Genomic DNA, 20263 nt, shown 5'->3' on the forward strand with positions numbered 1-20263 from the left:
AACTTCTTCTTTGTATTTGTTTTCATCTTTGTGCGTAAACAATGATTTGATTGCAATTTATAGAAGCTACCGAATGGTATTTCCTGTTCTGCTGTGCTTAAAAGTTGGTCAAGTCACTATTTAATGATGAGAAAGTATGACCAAAATCAGCATAAGTACAGCACGATGAAAACCCCAGTGTTGTGTGATTGGCTTTATTGATTTTATTGTTTTTTTTAAGTGATCACAGAGATAGTTGGAGGTGACAGAAATGTGTCTTTTTAACTTTGTTGCCACAGAGCCACCTAATAGGCTTAAAACATAGCTTTTCAAGATTTATCCACATTAGAGACTGTTTTCAAAAAGCTCAATTTCCAGATAAAAACAATGCAAGCCTAGTGTGAACAAAAGGCCAGCCTAGAGAAAAATTATGCATCCATCCATTATCTACACTGCTTACCCTCTGAGGATTGGGGGGGGCTGGAGTTAATCCTGGCTCACACTGAGCGACAGGCATGGTACACCCTGGACAGATCGCCACTCTATCATAGAGCTGACATAGAGAAACAAACAACCAGTCACACTCACAGTCTCACTTACAGGCAATGTAGAGTCACAAATTAACCTGCGTGTCTTTGGACTGTGGGGGGAAGCTGGAGTACCCAAAGGGTACACAGGGAGAACATGCAAACTCCATACAGTGTATGGACACACCCCAAGAGTGAAAAAAAGTTGTTGGCCAATTCATCTCTTCAGTGCTTCACATTAGGGGCGCGAGACTAAATCAGAGCAAAGATCTGGTTTAATCCATTTCAGCCAACATGGAGGAAAGAGGAAAAACATAATTAACACTACAGAGTCTCTAAAGAGTCAATCATCACTTTGTGCATGCTCTCAATTTTTACACCATCCACACAAAAATTCTGACAAGATGATACCCCTATTTACAGCAGCTGATTTGGAGTAGATCACTTGCTGAACGAATCAAATCCAAGAAAATAATAAGCCAATATATTCAATCATGTCAAAGTACAAAGAGCCAATCTTTGTACTTTGGCTACCGGTGGCTTTGGTTGTTAGTGTGGGTACATGTGGGTGTTCTTGCCTTTTCTTACTGGTTGGAATGAAGTGACAACAGTAGTGCAGATTGGGAAATCAATCAGAAGGAACATACAGGTACCAGAGTCCTTGATTATTTTACCTGGGTGTCGTCAGTAGCCTTGCGTATTGCATATGGCTTGGAGATGCTGTGTTATGCACATACAAATCAAGGAACCAGGAGTTTCTGAAAGACCATGTGCCTTACTGCTGTTCAGTGGCTCCATTTCCTAATAAAACAGGTGCTTTTATAGTTCTTCATAATCACCGTCATCTCTTTTGACCAATCCTGCTCCTCCACCCAGAAAGTCCTCCAGTTCATCCACTTCTGTTTTCTTGGGCCGGGATTTCTTTTTCTTTTTCTCTTTGTCATCTCCTGCAGCAGCTTCTTCTTTTTCCTTTTTCTTGTGTTTGTGTTTCTTCTTGCTTTTGTCATCCTCCTGAAAAAAGGACAGAATTTGGTGAATTGCCATTACCAACCTTTAAACACATTACAGTATGTAGCAGCTACTGCACCTCTTTGCTTCTCTTCTTCTTTTTCTTCTTTTCTTTTGAGGAGTGTTTGCTTTCTTTCTCTAAAAGAGAAGCAGATACATACAGTAGTCAATGATGATGTATGTATGTATGTCAATATTGTAAAATTTAGTCTGTTAAAACCTTAAAAGCACAACTTTACCCTGTGTTTTTGCTTCAAAAACCAATGATTCATAACAGAAAAATATTCCAAAAATGGATTCAAGTCCAGGCATCACACTACCAGTGTCATTTCTGGTAAGTTGTACTAATATCTAATAACTGTACAGTAACTATAGCTTTAGGTTAATTCTGGATGACCTCCAGATGCGGGTATGCGGTGAGGACAGAACCACAGACCTCTTTGTCTAAAGGACAGAAGTGTTTGATTTTTTTTGGGGAAAAAAAGAAGTGAGCACCATAAACTCGGACTGGAATTAGTGGGTAGTATAGAATGACTATACATATGATGTAAAACAAGTCGCATATTGCAACAATCCTAGAATTCTGAATCAATTCACAGATCACAAAAGTAGCTGTGAGTCATGTAAGACATCACGACTATATGTACCTTCCACTAGGGTTATCTAGTTTATCTTCATAGAGGGTAAGCATGTGGGTGCATTTAGGATTGAATTACTTAATAATTTGCTCTGCAGTACATGGGTGAAGTGTATCGCGAATACTGTGTATGCCATCACCCAGAGACAAATGTTAGTGAATTGAAACATTGAACTCCAGCACTAGTAAACAAGCCGGCCAACCAGTTCTTTTGAATCAAAACTTCCAACTAACTGTGATCAGGTGAGGAAAATATATCAGATGATCTGATCCAGTGTGGTAGACAATGATGCTTTCACCTGGTCCTTACTTGGTTGCAGTGAGTTAGCAACAGCTAATTTGTTTATAGTAGTATGACTTCTGTACTGTGAATGAAGTGAAGAAGAGTTAGAGAGACACATCAACAGATATTTCATGACTTGCCTTCCTGCTCCTCACTGCTGTCCTTGGCTGCAGGAGCTTCTTCTTGGATGCCGAGGCCAAATAGATCAGTATCATCCTTTTGTTTGAAGGATATCACAGTGGGCTTCAAAGGTTCTGGCACTTTGGCTAACTGCATGTCATCATCAGAGAGATCAGACAAAAGCTCGTCCCTGACTGGAAAGGTATCCTAGGAGAAATGGGGCAGCCAAATATAAACTTACACACAATAGGAAATGTTTTGATGTTTTAAAAAAATAAAGAAATAAAGGCTTATGATGTGGCAGTGTGACAAGTGCAATTAAAATCTCTTAACTAGTTCCAGGTAGTATGTCTGTCTGTGGATTTGTTTGAATCACTGATTAAATAATGCCTGATTTGAAACCAACAGCACAGGCTTTCAGCAGTAAAAAGAGCTGTAAACTGAATTAACCTCAGAGTAAATCTGATGTGATGGTGAATCAGTTCTACTATACCTTTGCTATTTTTGGTGTATCTGATGCTTCAGACTCAAAGTCAGGGTCATCCATGACAAAAGAGAGCATTTGCTGAGCTACAGGGGGCTCGGGGTCGGTATCAGAGTCTTCAGCTTTGGGTGTGCTTCCCCTCTTCTTGCCTTGGTGTCGGGCTGGCTGCTCTGCTGCTGGAAGTAAAGTGAGGGAGATGGGCGCTGTGGTCTGGTCTCTGGGCTCTGAAGCTTTAGATATCACCTTTGGTTTTGTGATGGGAATCACAGGCCTGAAACAGGGTGATAATTAATTAGCTTAAAACATTTTTGTTTTTTATATCCATACATTTTACACTTCTTTTACATACGCATTGATGTTCCTCACTCTGTATGCTCTTTTTTGATCTTTAGCTGCAGTAGTCTCAACTAGAGTTTACACTAAATTGTGTTTGGGAATCTGGATAATATGGGCACAATCTGGTCACAATGGAAAGAGGGAGGAGGAAAGGAATAGCACAGATCCCTTTGTGAGTGTTTAGAAATTTTTGAAATGAAAAACATAAGAAATAATTTTTAGAATGTTCAAAAGGTTGAACCCATGAGATAAATCAAAGTCCACCTTGATTTTGTGTTTGGTGTGTTTAAAAAACAATAAGAAAATAGAACATGACAAATATGAAAATGGGTGCTAGTGACTACTGAGCGCACCTGAATATAAGCCGCTCCCACTAAATTTAAAAAGAAAAAAAAAGGGCCGCACTTGTAAGCCGCAGGTGTTTTTGCGGCATGAAGCTCGTTAGCCCGTAAAAATCTATAAATTAGCCACATCATTGTTTAAGCCGCAAGGTTCAAAGCATGTGAAAAAAGTAGCGGCTTATAGTCCGGAAATTACGGTATGCTAAAAGCCATTATAGGATCTGCTGCATCCCTGATATTGGTAGAACTCTAGCAAAAGAACTCGTGATTAAACATATTTACATTCTGAATGTTCGCTTTACTTGCAAAGACAGTATATTAGTGAAAGCTGCTATTTTTTTTACTACTCAGTAACTATTGTATTGTGGCTCTGGAGGAAGGTGTCCAGCCTCTGTATAAAGAACCCTCATGTTGTCACAATAATGTTTGAATACGTGTATATTCACAGAGCACATGTTCAGACCTTCACTTTGGGGAGATATTCATAGTGTTGCACTCAGTTGAGGTCATGTAACAAATAACAAAAACAAGTTTGAGAGAGTTCAACTCCTGCCTACTTTCTCACACCCATACAGCTTATTTCAGAAATGATTTATGAAAGTATAAACTACAAAGGAAAGCCACAAAATCTATTGCTTTATGACTGTTGATATAAGATGTTGCTATTTACTAGAAATATTCTAGGTGGTATTAGTAAATTTTTACTTTGGCTCCCTGTGACAAACCTGCTCTAAGTCACCTACCTTTCCTCTAAATCCCTGCCATATTCCAACATGGACATCAACTCTCAGAATGTAGTAGATTCTATGATCTCCTAAATTCTAGGGGTGTAAGCCCATATTGTTCAGAATAAAACTTACGCCCTCAGTTCAGGTCCACTGTCCAGGTCTTGGTCCTGTGTGATAGTGTGGGCTGCTGGTACTTCTTCCTCCTCATCACTGGTTAGAGTGATATCTTTACTGGGAGGCAGGGTCTTACATTGGGGGAGGCTGGGCTCAGTGTCAACAGGATCCAGCTCATCCTGGAAACCAGACACCATGGGGTTTCCTCTGACCTCACCATCACTGGGACAGAAAAAGAACAGGAACACATTTTACATTTACTCATGGAGAAAGGGTCTACTACTGTGGGCTACTGTGCAATCTCAGGCTCAGGATGGGAGCATGAACTGATGAAGCCTCTTGGATGAGAGGTGAACGTCTTCCTAGACTACAACTAAGTCCAGCTGCGTTCGATTAAAACTTCCTTGAGATAACTATGACCTGGATGAATGAGAATATCCACAGGCTTCCTACTGTGCAATGCAGCTGAAACAAGAACTTCCATAACATCAAATGTACAAATGCACCTATCTAAATGCTCAATACTCTGATAAATGTAGCCCACATATGACAGCATCAAATAAAAAGTTTCAAAGTTAATGCACTTGAGGTGCAAAATACTGCTCACTGCTGACAGAATTCCTTGTGATATGAGCGCCATTCTATCTGCCAAGGGACTTCACCATTGTTTTTGTGGTGACTGTTTACAGTACTGTTTACCCCAAGTACGATGGTAAAGCAAATGCCACAGAGGCTCTGTGGTGCCTTCACAATGCTGTCAGTAAGCTAGAATACACATCTTGACAGTTTTGTAGTGATTGTTGGTCATTTAAACCAGGCTAAGACTGTGTTCCCCAAATTCCAGCAATATGTGGAATTTCTGTTTCAAGGGAGAAAACATATTGGACCAACATCCCTGAGACATAAAAGACAGCCCCTGCTCCCAATGAGGCCACATATCTGTTATGTTAACACCAGCATACAGACCACTGCTTAAGGGTTTGGCCAGAAGAAGCAACCTCAGCACTGCAGACTTTTTTCTGCATGCTGACTGAAATATATTCAGGGTCAGCCTCTTAGAACCACCTCATAGACATGACATTGAGGAGTATGCTGAGGCAGTGTCTACTTATATAGCCAAATGCACAGGAGACATCAGTATTAACAAAAACTTTCACTGAACATGGCAATCAAAAGCCAGCAATGCCAACCGAGGTCTGGTCACTACTGAAGGCCCAGGATGCAACCATCAGATTGGGGGACAAGGCTGCCCATTGCTAGGACTGATCCTTCACATGGGATCAGGGAAGAATGCTGGAAAAATTCAGGGATACCCTCAGTGGAACAATGGACACCAGAGCTGGGATGTGATCTTAGGGATTATGTCGATCAGCTAGCAGCTGTTGCTAACAAACTTAACATCTCTGAGTCAAGCCATTGTCTCCAAAAGCATCAAAACCACCACAATAATCCCAGTAGCAAGGAAACCAGTTGTGGCCTCTTTGTGTGATTATTATCTTGTTGTCTGATCTAGCTCATCAAGGCGCACATTACAGCCAGCCTACCCATGTCACTGGAACCATTCCAATTTGCTTACTGCCCCTACCAACCTAAGGAGGATGCTAGAGAAAATAACGACAGAAAATGTTAATGAAAACTTGAGCAACAGCGTAACTGAAGAAGACGCCCCAATGGACACAGCCCCAAATGACAATGGGTACAATGGGTAATGACTGACAGGTACAAAGAGCCAGTAGAGACAGACACAGCGGATAAAAACTTCCAAAAACTGTTGGATTTGGGATTTGTGCTGGCAGAAAATACAAAATACAAATACAAATCTGACTTAATGTTAGCTATTTCATTCTACCATTTGCTCTTTCTCTTTCTCCCTCTTGGCTCAACCGGGTAATTTGCACATTTATAATATTGCAGCAGCGGCAGTAAGCTCAGTTATCTCTGCCATTTTTAACTCATCATAACACCAGTAGTTTGCGCTTTAGCCGTGTCCATTCTTGAGACTACAGCTGTTGCCTGACACTGGAGCGTAGAGAATCAGAGAGACTCACACTGCCTGGATCGCACTCTCGCTCTGCCCCTGTTTTCATGTTTCACGTTTCAAGTATTTAACTCTACAGTTAGTTTTGTGGTTTGATGAGTTCAAGACCAGATTTGGTTGTAAAGTTTACGGTCTGTCACTCTGTAGCTCCTGCAGTGCTCTGTGTGTGAACAGTGAGGCAGCGAATACATTCTGTGAGTTGAATCAGGATCTTCCCTACTGATGCATCAATTAGTTGCCCAGCCCTAGTCCATATATGTTTTTTGAAACATAAAGGGCTGAACAAAATGGACCAACAGCGTATGCAAGATGCGCACATCTCTACAATATTCAAAGTGCTGAACCAATGAAAACCCAACAGATGAAAACAGACCAACAGTCCACACACTGCAGCTTCCCCAAAATAGTCCTCTGGGACGTCCACCAGCTAGCGTGAGGAGGGCATCACTTTGCTGGTGGATGTCACAGTGGACAGTTTACTCAGTTTTAATCTGAGAACAAAATGAATTAAATAAAAACAAATAACAAAAAAACAGTTGTCTATATGTCTATATGTGTTGGCCCTGCGATGGACTGCCGATCTGTCCAGGGTGTACCCCACCTCTCGCCCTTACGGATAAGAGGTATAGACAATTGATTAATGAATGAAATAACAAAAACAAACACCCTACTTAAACAACAGGCTGTTTGTGGCTACAGAAACCTTAGAGAATCCTCATCTTGAACCAATTAACCCTCCAACTACAACATCCTCTCTCACACCTACAGCATAGATCTGAATTCTTTCGCTTTTGTCTCCAACTCTGCCAAAAAATCCTGTAATTCACAGACCTTTTCTTTGTATCCTTTTCTCAGAGTGTTTGATTTTATGATGAGCTGTACTGTCAAATCAGCACTTCTCTATGCTGTTGAGGACACAGCCCAGTTAGCTAAAATTTGCAGACAACAGACCTGAAACCTGAGGCCTGAGCTATGAAGCAGGATTTGCGGTTAGCGAGGTAACTTCAGGTTTAACTCTGGGTTTTCAGTCTTATGATAGTGGTTCACTTCTTATCACGGTAAATCTCCATGGTAACGTATGTTGAATGGCTAACCTGCTCCGGGGCAGGTTAACTTCAGAGGATCAGATCAAAACAGCACAACTACTGACCAATCAGATCACTGGAAAATTAGAGTCATCATTCCAACAGAATCCCAACATGGACAAAAGAGTTTACAAATAAAGTGACAAATAATAAAAATCAATAGATATTTTTACGACTCAGTGGAACTGTTTTGCTGTTTCAGTCTTTCCATATGTTTGTTTATCAGACTAAATGATCACATATGTACTTGAATAATTCCAATGATTATATATTAACATTTCAGTCAGACTGAGCTCATCAGACATTAACTCTCTCCTCTCCTCTCCGGCTTTGCTGTAACTTTTTTATCTGCATCACATCAGACAAAAGCTAAAAACGCTCACTCAGTAAGAAACAATAAATCCTCATCCTGATTTTATTAATTGAAAATTATTTCTCGTGTTTTTTCCTTTTCTAGTCATGAGAACATATTGTCTAAATGTCATTTTTGGAAGTCGTTGTATAACCAAATTAACCCACAGGTGTCAGAGTTTCTTCTCATATCATATTAAGTATTTTATTAATGGTTCTGATAACATTACTTGTAATTAATAACTCCACTTCTTTTGCATGAACACGCTGAGGGAATCCTGGTCGACTTAATAAGTTGATAACCAGCGTCACTGCAGGCCTACTATATTCCCTATCCTGATCCTGATCCTGTGTGATGTAATGTGAGATGAGGCATTTGGTAAACTGTTGCTGTAAAGGAGATTCTCCCTGGAGAGCATAACAGAAGCACACTGCTCCATCCTATCAATTTGTGGTCTGTGCAATGTCACAAAGTCAGTGTGCTATCTGTTCTAACCAAAACATTACAATTACTAAGAAATAGCAAAAATGTTTGAGAGCCAGGAAAACTTCCAACAACTCCAGGTCATTTATATGAGCAAAAAGGAGTCGCGGGGTCCAGGTGCCATTCACAGCCGTCCCCTTGAACACAGCACCCCATCCTGTCAAAGAGGCATCCTTTGTCATGGTTTTTCTCATTATCACTGTTCCAAGTGGGATGCTGGCAGTAAACAGATCCAGGTCCAGTGATGAAGCTCCAAGTGCCAACAGATAGTCTGGGGAAACCCTCACTACTTGCCCATTACTACCTGACATTGTATGTCCAAGTGTAAGGAGGACCCTGCACTGGAAATCCCACATGTTCTCATTCCCATAACAGAAACGCTCAGAATGAAACAAAATTTTATTTCTCTGTCCTGCAAACCCCTCTAATTGGTGGCTGGCTGCTCTGGCACTTAAAATCTAGGGCCCTTAAAGGTAACCACAAAGTGTATATGGAGTATATATTGAATAACACATACTTCCTTCCCCAGGAGTAACAGACTATCTCAAAAATACTCACTATACAAACACCTCACCTGTCACTGTCCATAGCTGGAGCTGGTGCAGACTGAGAAACCTTGGTCTTCATGGGTAGGCTATCCTCCAGGAAATTCTTGTCCAATCTCTCATCTGGCACAAAATCATCCACACTCTGGACCTTAGCAGGACACACTGGTGCACCAGGATCCTCTAAGGAAAACACAAAGCCAAATGTATGTAAGAAATAATCAAGTCACTCAATTGAAATCTACACTGTAACATTAAAAAGCTCCCCATTTTAAAAGACCTGAACAAAGAGATGTGTGAGACAAAAAACTTGAAGTCTTGGATGAGGTCAGCAAATGTCAGCATTATTACCTGAAGTCAGAGATGAGAATGAATGAATGAATTAATGATTTTTTTCCTGTGAAAAACAATCCCATTTCATTCAGTATTTGTGAGGGGATTTCTCTGATGTTAGCATGTAGTAACAGCCCTCTTACTTAAAGATATCACATCTAACAGAGAAGATACAGAGAGAAAAATTACAACATTGAGACCACATTTAATACTTTCTCCCAAAAAGGGTGAACATGTGAACACTAAAGATGTGGGCATGGTTTATTTAGGGGATTATAAAGAACTAAATAAAGATCTTCCAACAAAAAATCCTTCAGGTCTGTGAATTAGTGCAGACACTGATGCTGGGTCCATTCACACAGGCAAGAATGGCAACATGTAGTGCACTGTAAGTACCAGGACAGCGCACTCTGGTGGTGCAGAGTCTATTTGTTCCTTCAGTGGAAATGCTACGCTATCAAAGATATGTGTAATCTACATTTCAAGATTTTGTAATTAAATTATAAAATTACTTAGATGACATCTTTGGCTGAGTATACAGACAATAAGTGTTGCACATTAACAACTCATATGGAAAAAGAAAATTTGCTAAACCTTCATCTTTTGTCCCTCCCAGTAATTTGAGTCCCACTTTTGGTTGGCTGATGGAAAGATACTTTAAGGAGTTCCTGTGAAAGGAAAAGGGTTCATTCCTTTATAATTTGAAAATGAATCCTCATTTCAAGAGGCACTGGGAGAGCTTCAAAACAACATGAAGTACATCATAATCAAGCCTGCTGACAAAGGAGGTGCCACTGTCATCAAGGATTCTGCCTGTTACAAAATTTACTATGAATTAACATCTCAGCAACAATTCCTTCTACAGTCTCATCAAGGGTGACCCTACATGACATACAAGGACAAGGACTGTAAGTGGATAATAAAACACAATGTGACCTTTTTCAAATTCCATATCCTACAACTTTATATTATAGATTCTAACCATACGTATACATAACACATCCATACAACATAATTAAAGATCCTAATAATCTGTTTTTTAGAATCATTGTCTCTGGTAATGACAGTGTAACAGAACCACTATCCAAATTTGTGGGTTTCCATCCACAAATTCAATCTTAAGTCAGCAAGCAGCCAGTTTTCTCAAAAAGATAATAAAGACCTTTTGAAGGAATTAAAAGCAATTGCCAGAGCTCTGTCAAGTAGATTCTTCTCAATCCTTTCTCAACTCATTCCTAAATGATCTGCTCAGTTCAGTTGTTAGTTGTGAATGACTGGGAATCAGTCGTCATACACGGCGATACATATCCCTTTCAATCTAAAATCATGATGTGGTGGCGGTACTTAGTGGCATCTTCTTACTATTTGATGGCACTAAGAAAGGCCTAATGGCATTTGCCAATTATTTGAATAGAGGCACAAGTTTCCTCTGCTGGTTGACTAATCAATAAATTACTGCTTAAGCAATGTAAAGAGGACACTGACCTGGTACAGAAGCTGGAGCGTCAGCAGCAGGTGATGAACCAAACCAACGGGAGATGAAGCTGCGTTTCTGGGGAGCCAATACTCCAGATGCAGCAGAGGACTGATGGTGCTCGGGAGACTGGGCTGATGGCTTAGACTCAACAGTAGGTGAAGGTGCCCCGCTAACTGCTGCCATGGGAGGTAGAGGGGAGGACGCAGACACAGATGGTGACTGTGGGAGCAGCTGGGTTGGGATAGGAGGCTGAGGGGTGCTGGGGCTGGAGCTGCCCGTGGAGGCCCCACTGGGAGGAACAATGGGGGACTGGGAGCCTGAGGAGGAACTCTGACCATTGGCTGGACCAGAACAGCCATAGCTCTTATTGCGAGACTCCAAGTTCTCAAGAAAACTGCAGAAATCAAAACAGGGCTGGTTAAAAACAAATTGTGATTGCAATAATATCAGAGGACAGAAATACAGTGCAGCAGTATAGAGTGTAAATGGCACTCTTGATTCAGTAAAAATCACCCTAATTGTTTTGTTCTGACAATATTTTGATGGTGCCCTGTGCATTAATCTAGTTAATCACTCAAAAAATGCATTTGAGCTACATTCTGGCCATTCTAGCCTTTTTATGACAGCCAATATGCCCATTACTATTCCAGAATTACAGCTATATAGAAAAAGACACACAATATTAGTCTATTTATCTGGCATATCTTCCACCTGACTTTTGGGTTGTTGAAATTTTCATCTAATGGCCAACTACACGTGATACCTGCTAAAAGCCGCTGTATGCCAGATAACGGAAACTCTGTTCTTGGTTACAAAAAAGAAAAAAACCACAACAGGAAAAAAAACTTCACTCACTGCCATTAGAAGAAGTAACTTGGGATGGAAGTTGTCTTTGTTGGTTAAATTATTTTGCAGACTCAACACTAACCGTCCAGACAAAAGTGGATTTGTGTTTTCTTAAAATGCTGACAGGAACTCAATGCACTTCCACCTTTACATTTTTGAACTACTGTGTCTTTGACAACTTACAGCCAAAAGTGGCTGTCAAGAACAATTACTGCACTAATGTATGTGTAGAAGAAGAAAATGCATATTTTTCATTTATAAGAAAGAAGAAATTAGTTAAAGAAAATTTACCCAAATGGCATGACATTTAGAAGCTGGACAGAAGCACAGCTAGTCTATAGTGTGTGTCCAGGTGTATGAAGTCCCTAAATGATTCTCAGAATGTGTGCACCAGAAACTTGTGGAAGATAATGCTTTTGCTCATGTCCCTTTAAGGGCTGAGTACAGCAGTATGCTGGCAGAGGAAAAAAAAAGCAGATAGTACATCTCATAGTTTTGATCTTCAGTCTCCTGCTGGACTGAGAGCTCTTCCAGGGTGGCGTCCATATCTAGCTGGTTGGTCTCCAGCTGCCTCAGGAGGGTTTCTCTCTGCACACACACATACTTGACATGAATAACTGGGAGCAAGGCTGAGATGTAGCCTTCATATTCACACTATACAAAGCAGGTCAAACAGCGCAGCCACCCCATATCATTTTGTCCCATTAACATTTACATTGTGCAGTCATAATTATAGCAACATATCAATTATCCATTTAAACCAACATAGCCTGGTAAAACTAGTAAAAAATAAAATGATCATAACAAACAATAATTGAAAAATACAAAGTAACCTGTAGCTGCAAGAAGGGGATGTTGAAAAATCTGTGCAGGTATTTCAAGCCAAACCCATTCTTCATAGATGACTCAGCATAATGGATGTATGATGATCCCATTGGTCTGTAAAGTACAAGTATCACTAGTTAACTCAAGATTTGAAAATTAAGTGTAAAGTCTGGAACTCCTTGCCTGAAGATCTGAGGCTGAATCACAGTATGTTTTTAAAATATCTTTTTTGTGTCATGTTATTGTTAATGTCTCTGTTATCACAGGTTTTCTTCCATTTTATTTCTGTATTATTTTAACTGCCTTATACCTGAAATGTTTTAATCGCAGTTTGACCATTTGTAACTTTGTTTTGTAAAGTGTGGTAATGCAGCATTAACTACTGTGGGTGGCAGAACAAGCTTTAACAATATCCGAGGTATGACCACCTTAAGTTGTTACAGATCAAGCAAACTCAGAGCAATACCATCACATCACCAGCCAGTTGCTAACTTTGTCAACTGTTTGGTGCTGTTCAGGTTGTGTACAGGAGGTTCATCAAATCACTCATGTCTTTAAGCCTGCCCATTTCTCCTGCATAAATGTTGGTTACAAGAACTGACTGTTCACTTTGACCTTGAAATATGCCTGTGTTGACCCTGACATACTCTCTGTGCGATACTTCTCTGTTCGTCTGTCACTACAAGCAACCCCCTTAACTTTGCACACAGTAATGTTATCTGTTATCAAAATAAAAATGGAGGAGATTTAACATTTCATATGGAAAACATTGTGACATGGCTACACACTCTGGACCAAATCAAGACATTTGTGTGGTTGCACAACAGGGACTTTCTGGCCTTTTACAGAGCCAGGCAGGTATCAGGTGAAACTTTGTTTTGTGCTAATTTGAGGAAATGACATTAATCTGAATTACTGAATATTACAATCTAGTATAATAATTATTATAATCATTCTGGGTTTGTTGTACAAAGGATGTGTGCCAGATTGAATGCCTGTCAAATCTTCATGACATAATGCAATGCAGTCTTGTCAATTGCTGATGCAGCCAAATAAGGAAAACATACAATCCCATGAGAGATTTGTCACATATGACTATGATTGTAGATACGTTGCTGTAGAGTTGTAATTGTACCTCTACGTGATCACTTTCAAATTCATATTTAAAGTGAGTTTTAGTTTCCATCCCCAACAATTGTCCATGTAGCGGAGTGCTGATCTCTACCTGTTTAGTCCAGCAATCAGGTCCCTTATATCATCAGGGAGGATGACACGATGCTCACCCATGTCCCTATGGTTTCCCAACACACACACCGGCACATGGGTGGGGACTTTGGGCAGTTCCCTCAGGATGTAGTTAAATGTCCTGAAATAGGTGGATGCAGAAAACTTAGAAGCTCAGGCTAATAAAAAAAGAGAGAATTTACTGGAGGTTGAAATGGAGGGATTTAAGGATTTATTGTGCTGTCTAACAGTAACATATAAAAACATATATCAGATACAGTACACATCAAATTACAAAACACAAAAAAAGCTCTAATATTTCAGCAAAAGGAAGCATTCTTAAAGCATATTTTCAACTGAGCAAGGTTAAAAGGTTTATTAAAAGCCTATTTAGTTGTGTATATTGAATTCACTGAGAGACAATAGGTTAGTCTGTCTTTCAGTACTATCTGATGTCCTTGACCCATTTGTGGCTCTCACTGGTCCCTATCAAAGACCTCAGTATTTACAGTATGGTTAGAAATGAGGCATGGATCATTTCCGTACAGTTGGACAGAGTTTTAGAGCATTACTCAAATCAGGTGGAAACAGTGCATTTGATGGGGACTATCTTCAGCTGAAGATTAATCCACATTTTGTGCTCTAATGGATATTTCCAGCAGCAGGAAAGTGTACGTGGGATTAAGTCAAAATAAACTACTGCCAGTGTGTTCATGGTAATGAAGGAAAAGTGTAGCTCAGTAATGTGTTTTAGTAGTTTTTGGATAATGATGGAGCTCCATTGCACAAAGGAATAAGCTATAACAGGCTTCGGATACACACATAACACTTGTTAGTAGGATTAACTGAAGGTTTATTTGGGTCTTTTTGTGGGATTCGCTGAAAAAAGAAAAAATATTATTACTAGATTTACAGTTTACTTTAAGTGTCAAAAGCAGCAAATATTTAATGTATGTGCCAAACTTTTTCTAAAGCACATCTGAAATACTGGCACGAATATATACATATTGACATATTGAAACTGATACCAGTACATTTAAATACATATTGGTGTATGTCCCTAGTAGCAAGGCATGCTAGTATTTAGAGAAATCTCTTCCAATTCCTCCAGAATGCCCAAAATAACAAAGTTGAAACGCCTTCGAAGCTTAGCTAATTTCACCATTGGAGACTTTCAGCTACACAGCCACACGAAGACTGACTGAAATCTAATCTGTCCATGCATATTGCAGCATTAGAGTTGACCTATAAGACAGTGCTCAGACAACAGTTTAGACAGAAAACTCTTACCACTGCTTTGTAATGTCAAACATCATGATGACTCCATTGCAGTTCTTGTACACATCCAGGAACTCTGCATCTAGGGCCACCTCGTCTGACTACAATATACAAATATCATTATTATTAAACATGTGGATTAATCACATGATATATAAACAAGAAACATTCACTTTTATTTGACAACTTATATTTTTTATTTTCCATGCACAGTAAGACCTCTTTAGTTTATTCCATTACTGCCGCACATACTATGAGTGAGCCTTTTTTTCCTGAACACGTGATATGTTATGTGATAGTCACCTCTTGGGGCTCATTCTCCAGTTTCAAATTCTCTCCACGCCTTTTGCCTTTGCCTGAAAGAACAAGAAATCAGAAGTGGCAAGTTTAAACAAGCTGGTAAGAAAAAAACATTGCTTAATTTGTTGTTTTATGTTACTTTTTGATGAATGAAGCAAGCAAAGCAGCACAGGTGCTTTATTTATGGAAAAGTATCTTGCTGCTCTGTTTCAACAAAATTTGTCCTTTAAATACTTGTTGCTGGCATAAGTCATGGTTCACACTGTGCAGACATGCAGGCTCTATCTATACACAGCCCAAAAATGGAAAAAAAATCTGACAAACTGTGACATGTAGCCACACAGCAAACTTGGGAATAGCCAGACCTTAAGAATATTGACAGTGAGATAAGAGCTGAATGAGGCAGGGCAAGCCCACGGCACACAATCAAGTTCAATTTCTATACACTATAGTAGTGCTCACCTACACCTTCAGGAAGAGGATATTTTTGGCCTGACATGAGTGCGAGAGAGGTGCAAAAAAGACAACATCAACACGAAGGACAGAAAAACAAACAAGCAACCATGCATCTATTTGATGTCATGAAATACTGTTGCAGGTCAAGAAGAAAAAGATGCAACTTCTGTGAGGAGTGAGGTCAGTCTCAACTGTCATGTGTCTCAACACTCACCTTTGTCTACCACGTCCCAAACCTCTACTTTGACCACATCATCAGTAGCTGAGAGAAACAAAAAGGGTATTATTATTATTCATGTTCTTTGGCCACAGAGTAAAGTAACTGAAATGCAGGGGCTGTTAAGTGACTCTAACATGGATCCAGTAACTAAAAACACTACAAGAAGAAGTGGCAGAGAATGTTTTGTTTGGTATGGAAGCACTAACGCAAACACAGGACACCTACTCTAGAAATTGGTTAGCTGAATCTAAGTCCAAACACAAAGTCTCATTTTTACCTTGATATGGAGCCACTGAAATAAATCACCAAGGCACAAACGGCAGATGTCAAATACAAACTAGAATAGAAACATAACCAAAGCAGTGGTGACAAAAGAATATCAGCCATTATGTTCAGTGCGTTTAACCTACTTTTGTAATTCCAATGGATACTTGTGGCTTGGATCTCCTGAGTGGGTATGTACTCCTCCACAAACTTCTTGCCTTGCAATCGATGCCATAAAGTACTCTTTCCAGTGTTTCTATCTCCACGGATGACTATTTTCACTTGAGAGGGAAAGAAAACAGTTTAACAAATTCATTTCAACATTTGATATTTATAAAGTCAATGGACGTATTTGATTGCAGAGGCCTGTTCACCTGTTTGGCTGGATTACTTACTATTATACTGAACCCCTTTGGCAAAGCGTCTCTGCAAACTCTGGTTCATCGACTGCAGGCCAGCTGGAATATTCTTCTCCCTGAGCTGCCCTGGCTCAGATCCCACCAGCTTCTTCAGCGCTGAAAACATCTTGATGAGGCTTCACAAGCTTGAAACCAGTGGTAATATGGTGGAACTCACAACGAATTGGTGACAATTTGTCACAGCTGCAGATAACAAGTAACAGTGTATCCTGATGGCTGAGGAATTTAGGAGTCCATGCTTAGGCGCAAATATGTTGTCAAATTACTAAATACTGACTCTAAACTGAGCCGCTGTTACCTTAAACCTGACTAAATTTCCTTGATTGCCAGTTAGTGGTAGAGATAACTACCATGTTGTTTTGAGCGTCATCTATGAAAAAACAGAGAAATACGGAAGTTATGGTTGAGAATTAATGGTCATATGTTAGGTCAACTGTTAGTCTTCATTACAAGGTGTGACAGAGATATACAGCCAGATCTGTAAGTGTGAAAAGAGATACACCCCTACATTAAACATTCTGGTTATTTCAGTTGATAGATGTCAAGAAACACATGCTGTTTCCCTAAAACAGAAATCACACTGTAAAGACTAATTCTTATGTAGCCTCGGGTTGAGCCTCTTATGTTTTGAGTCAAAGCATCCATCGTTATGCAACATAATTACCCAGTGATCAATGAAAAAGCAGGAAGGTTATTTATCCTGACGTTCTGAATCAGACTGTACTTTCAGCTTCCTCAAAGACTCTTTGAACCATGTGTATGAATTACTATTACATCTGCTGCATGAAAACAAAATAAAGTTAGTGTGATTAAGAGAATATTTTTAGATTTTGTATGATTGGTGAGACAAAAACTTAATATACTGTTTAAAAACATTAACACTGAGCAGTTAACAGACTATGGTTTCATCCAGATGGACAGATATCAGAGTCTGTGAGGTGTTGTTAATGTTAAAAGACATCTTCAGCTTTTCAAAGATTACTGGTTGCTTACTTTTCGAAGCCACAAACGGGCTACATTTGCTGACGTGGTCAGGTGATACTTTTTGCAGGAGATCCACTAACAGATGAATGTATATCAGGCTCATATATTCATTAGAGAAATGTTAGAGCCATATTAATGATACATGAAAGAACGGCAGCTATGTATCAGAGCATGTCTCCATGTCCCTGCAAAATCCTAATGGGAGCTGTCACAGTGACACAGGAGGTGTTACATTATTCACTATCAAGATCAGCTGTGGGATTTGTCTCCAGTAAACATGATCGGTACAGTGCGTGTCTCTGTTCAGCTAAAGGACAAACCAGCTAAAATTCAGAGGCGAGCTGAGCAATACCAGAATAATAACCCAGCATTTCCTTTAAACGCCATCCAGCTAGCGTTGGCTGCGCAAGCTATTAGCTCCTGATGAGAGGGCTTGTCGGATTTTTTGAGCAATGATAGCAAAAAATGTTGAAGCCAAAAACTCTAAAGGGTATGTCAAGGTCAACACAGGCTTCAAAAAGATATGAGGTAGCCCGATTTGTTACCTACCCTGTTTAAAATGTAACGTTATCCTCTGGCTCTGTTTTAGCTAGCTATCCAGCCGATATTAGCTTAGCCGTTTCCCCTATACGCTCACTGTCATTTAGCGGCAGCTAGACTGAATGTCTTTGTCCAGGTGGCATCACTAACAAATACTCACGGTTATTTAATGAGATAAGAAATTGCAATCCCGACATCGTTTTCTCAGAACATCTGTCAGACCTCCATTCCAACAGAGATGTAGCAGTGACATTCCTCTGCAAAAAGCAAATACCGACCCAGAGTGAGGCGTCACACAAACACGTTGAACTTCCATGAAAACTTTCAAAATAAAGACAACCAAAAAACTGAAATTTCTTCTTGGCCTCGGAAACAGCAGGTGAGAAAACAATCTCACAAGATCCATTCGTTAGCTATTCTGGAGCTTTCATTCATATTACAACAATCTTTATTAGTACATAGAGATTCCAATGTCAAGAATGTATTTTGAATATCTATATTTCAAAAAGCCTCGGAACAGAACAGTTGCTAACAGGACACTGGAGAGATTATTTTCTCTACATTTGAAAAATTCAACAGCAGTATACATTATGTTGTAAATTGAATAGAGGGTTGCCATAATTTACCATAGTTGTTTAAGATATTTTTAGAATATCCTGTGTGAGCACAAAATCCACTTCTTTGCGTTATTCTGCACATCCTAAAGCTTAATGTAAATATTTAACTTTTATTTTGAAAACAGAATGACAACACTTCCGATATTATACTGACTACGTGTAGCTAACTTGTCACAATTCTAGCAGCACAAACTATATTGTACAATCCAATGTAGCGTGCTTCTTGAAAATATTTATGGAGTTAAGTTTATCCCTTAATTAAAAAGACTGCAGAAGGTGGAACTGCAAACCAGCCAACATAAACTGCAACCCAAAAATTGCTATCATGTGATTTGCCGCAGCTTGTATTACCTGCCTTTTGGTTTTCGTCTCTTATTTTTGACTTGAAAATCGTGGGGTTTTTTTGTTTGTCTAGGAGGAGGATGTTTTAGATGAAATCATGTCCATTTCCGTATGAGGAAAGCCTCAATGAAACAGGCCTCATGTCACCTAAATTGGGTTTGAACAGCGTTTTTCCAATGCAGTTTAGATTAAACCACGCCCATTCCCGTACACACATGTGTTGGGAAAACGATGTTCCTACCCACTTTAAGTGAAACCACGCCTGCCTCAGTATAACCATACCCTCAAATGGGCGTATACGGGAATGGGCGTGGTTTCAACTATTGGAAATACATCGGTCCAACCCACTTTAGATTAAACATCCGTTTCCGTGTAAGGTCCGCTGCGGTCGAATAGTGAAAAAAAATCTCCTTTCCTAACCACTTTTCCTTGACCCCGATGGAAAACGTCATGAGGTCAAGGAAAGACGCAAAGGAGAATTGATAAGTAGGTAATTAGGAAAAGAGAACCGTCAGTCTTCTGTTGTTTATTCTAACGATCATTCAAATATATTTAATAAGTTGGCAGACAGAGAAAACAAAGACATGCTGCTCTCACTAGACTAGCAAGATGTCATCAAATTGTAAGTAAAAAGACGAAGAGGGTGCGGGGGAATGACTATAAAATAAGACTGATGCTGTAATAGAATTTTATTGAACATGAACATTTTTCAGTGTCTTTCTCCTTCAACATACTCCCCTTCTGCATCAACACACCACTGCATTCAGGTCTTCCACTTATCAAAGCAGTGCAGTAGGTCTTCTTTGGACAGTTGTCTCAGAACCTCTGTGGTTCTTTTCTTAACTTCTGACACAGACTCAAATCGTGTTCCTTTGAGCACAGATTTGATCTTAAAAAGGAAAAAGTCACACGGTGCTAGATCAGGTGAACAGGGAGGGTGATCAAGCACTGGGATTTGTTTTTGGGCCAGAAACTGCTTTACCGAGAGCGCAGTGTGAGCTGTGTATGTGTAATGTGTACAATGAATACAGTGACATATATTAAAAAGTAAATGGTTAAAAGCAAGTGCAATGTTCTG

General features: G+C 39.7%; 1 protein-coding gene across 4 annotated transcripts; it reads right to left on the bottom strand.

Annotated features, from left to right (window-relative positions):
* Nucleotides 1–178: 178 nt before the first annotated feature.
* On the bottom strand, nucleotides 179–18548 carry rabl6b (RAB, member RAS oncogene family-like 6b). 4 transcript variants are annotated; one of them, XM_051074922.1, is made up of 18 exons: nucleotides 18387–18548; nucleotides 17001–17072; nucleotides 16679–16885; nucleotides 16430–16564; nucleotides 16014–16061; nucleotides 15806–15835; nucleotides 15347–15399; nucleotides 15056–15144; nucleotides 13767–13907; nucleotides 12550–12655; nucleotides 12201–12304; nucleotides 10879–11264; nucleotides 9090–9243; nucleotides 4576–4779; nucleotides 3048–3309; nucleotides 2575–2761; nucleotides 1594–1652; nucleotides 179–1517 (listed from the first exon to the last, which is right to left on the bottom strand). In XM_051074922.1, the coding sequence occupies exons 3-18, from the start codon at nucleotides 16806–16808 to the stop codon at nucleotides 1326–1328; spliced, it is 2280 nt and encodes a 759-aa protein (XP_050930879.1). In that variant the 5' UTR covers nucleotides 16809–16885; nucleotides 17001–17072; nucleotides 18387–18548; the 3' UTR covers nucleotides 179–1325. The 4 variants fall into 4 exon arrangements, with proteins under 4 accessions (XP_050930879.1, XP_050930880.1, XP_018524701.1 ...); XM_051074923.1 differs by lacking the exon at nucleotides 18387–18548 and adding an exon at nucleotides 18236–18379; XM_018669185.2 differs by having other exon boundaries at nucleotides 16679–17072.
* Between the last annotated feature and the right edge of the window lie 1715 nt (nucleotides 18549–20263).

Source organism: Lates calcarifer, linkage group LG13, assembly GCF_001640805.2.
Source record: "Lates calcarifer isolate ASB-BC8 linkage group LG13, TLL_Latcal_v3, whole genome shotgun sequence".
Lineage (NCBI taxonomy): Eukaryota > Metazoa > Chordata > Actinopteri > Centropomidae > Lates > Lates calcarifer.

Excerpts from the sequence above, each read along its gene's own strand:
- rabl6b (XM_051074922.1), bottom strand. The coding sequence starts at position 16,808 with ATGTTTTCAGCGCTGAAGAAGCTGGTGGGATCTGAGCCAGGGCAGCTC. Across the intron at positions 13,908-15,055 it reads TTTGACATTACAAAGCAGTG|GACATTTAACTACATCCTGA; the intron begins GTAAGAGTTTTC and ends CACCTATTTCAG. Across the intron at positions 12,656-13,766 it reads CTGATTGCTGGACTAAACAG|ACCAATGGGATCATCATACA; the intron begins GTAGAGATCAGC and ends TGTACTTTACAG.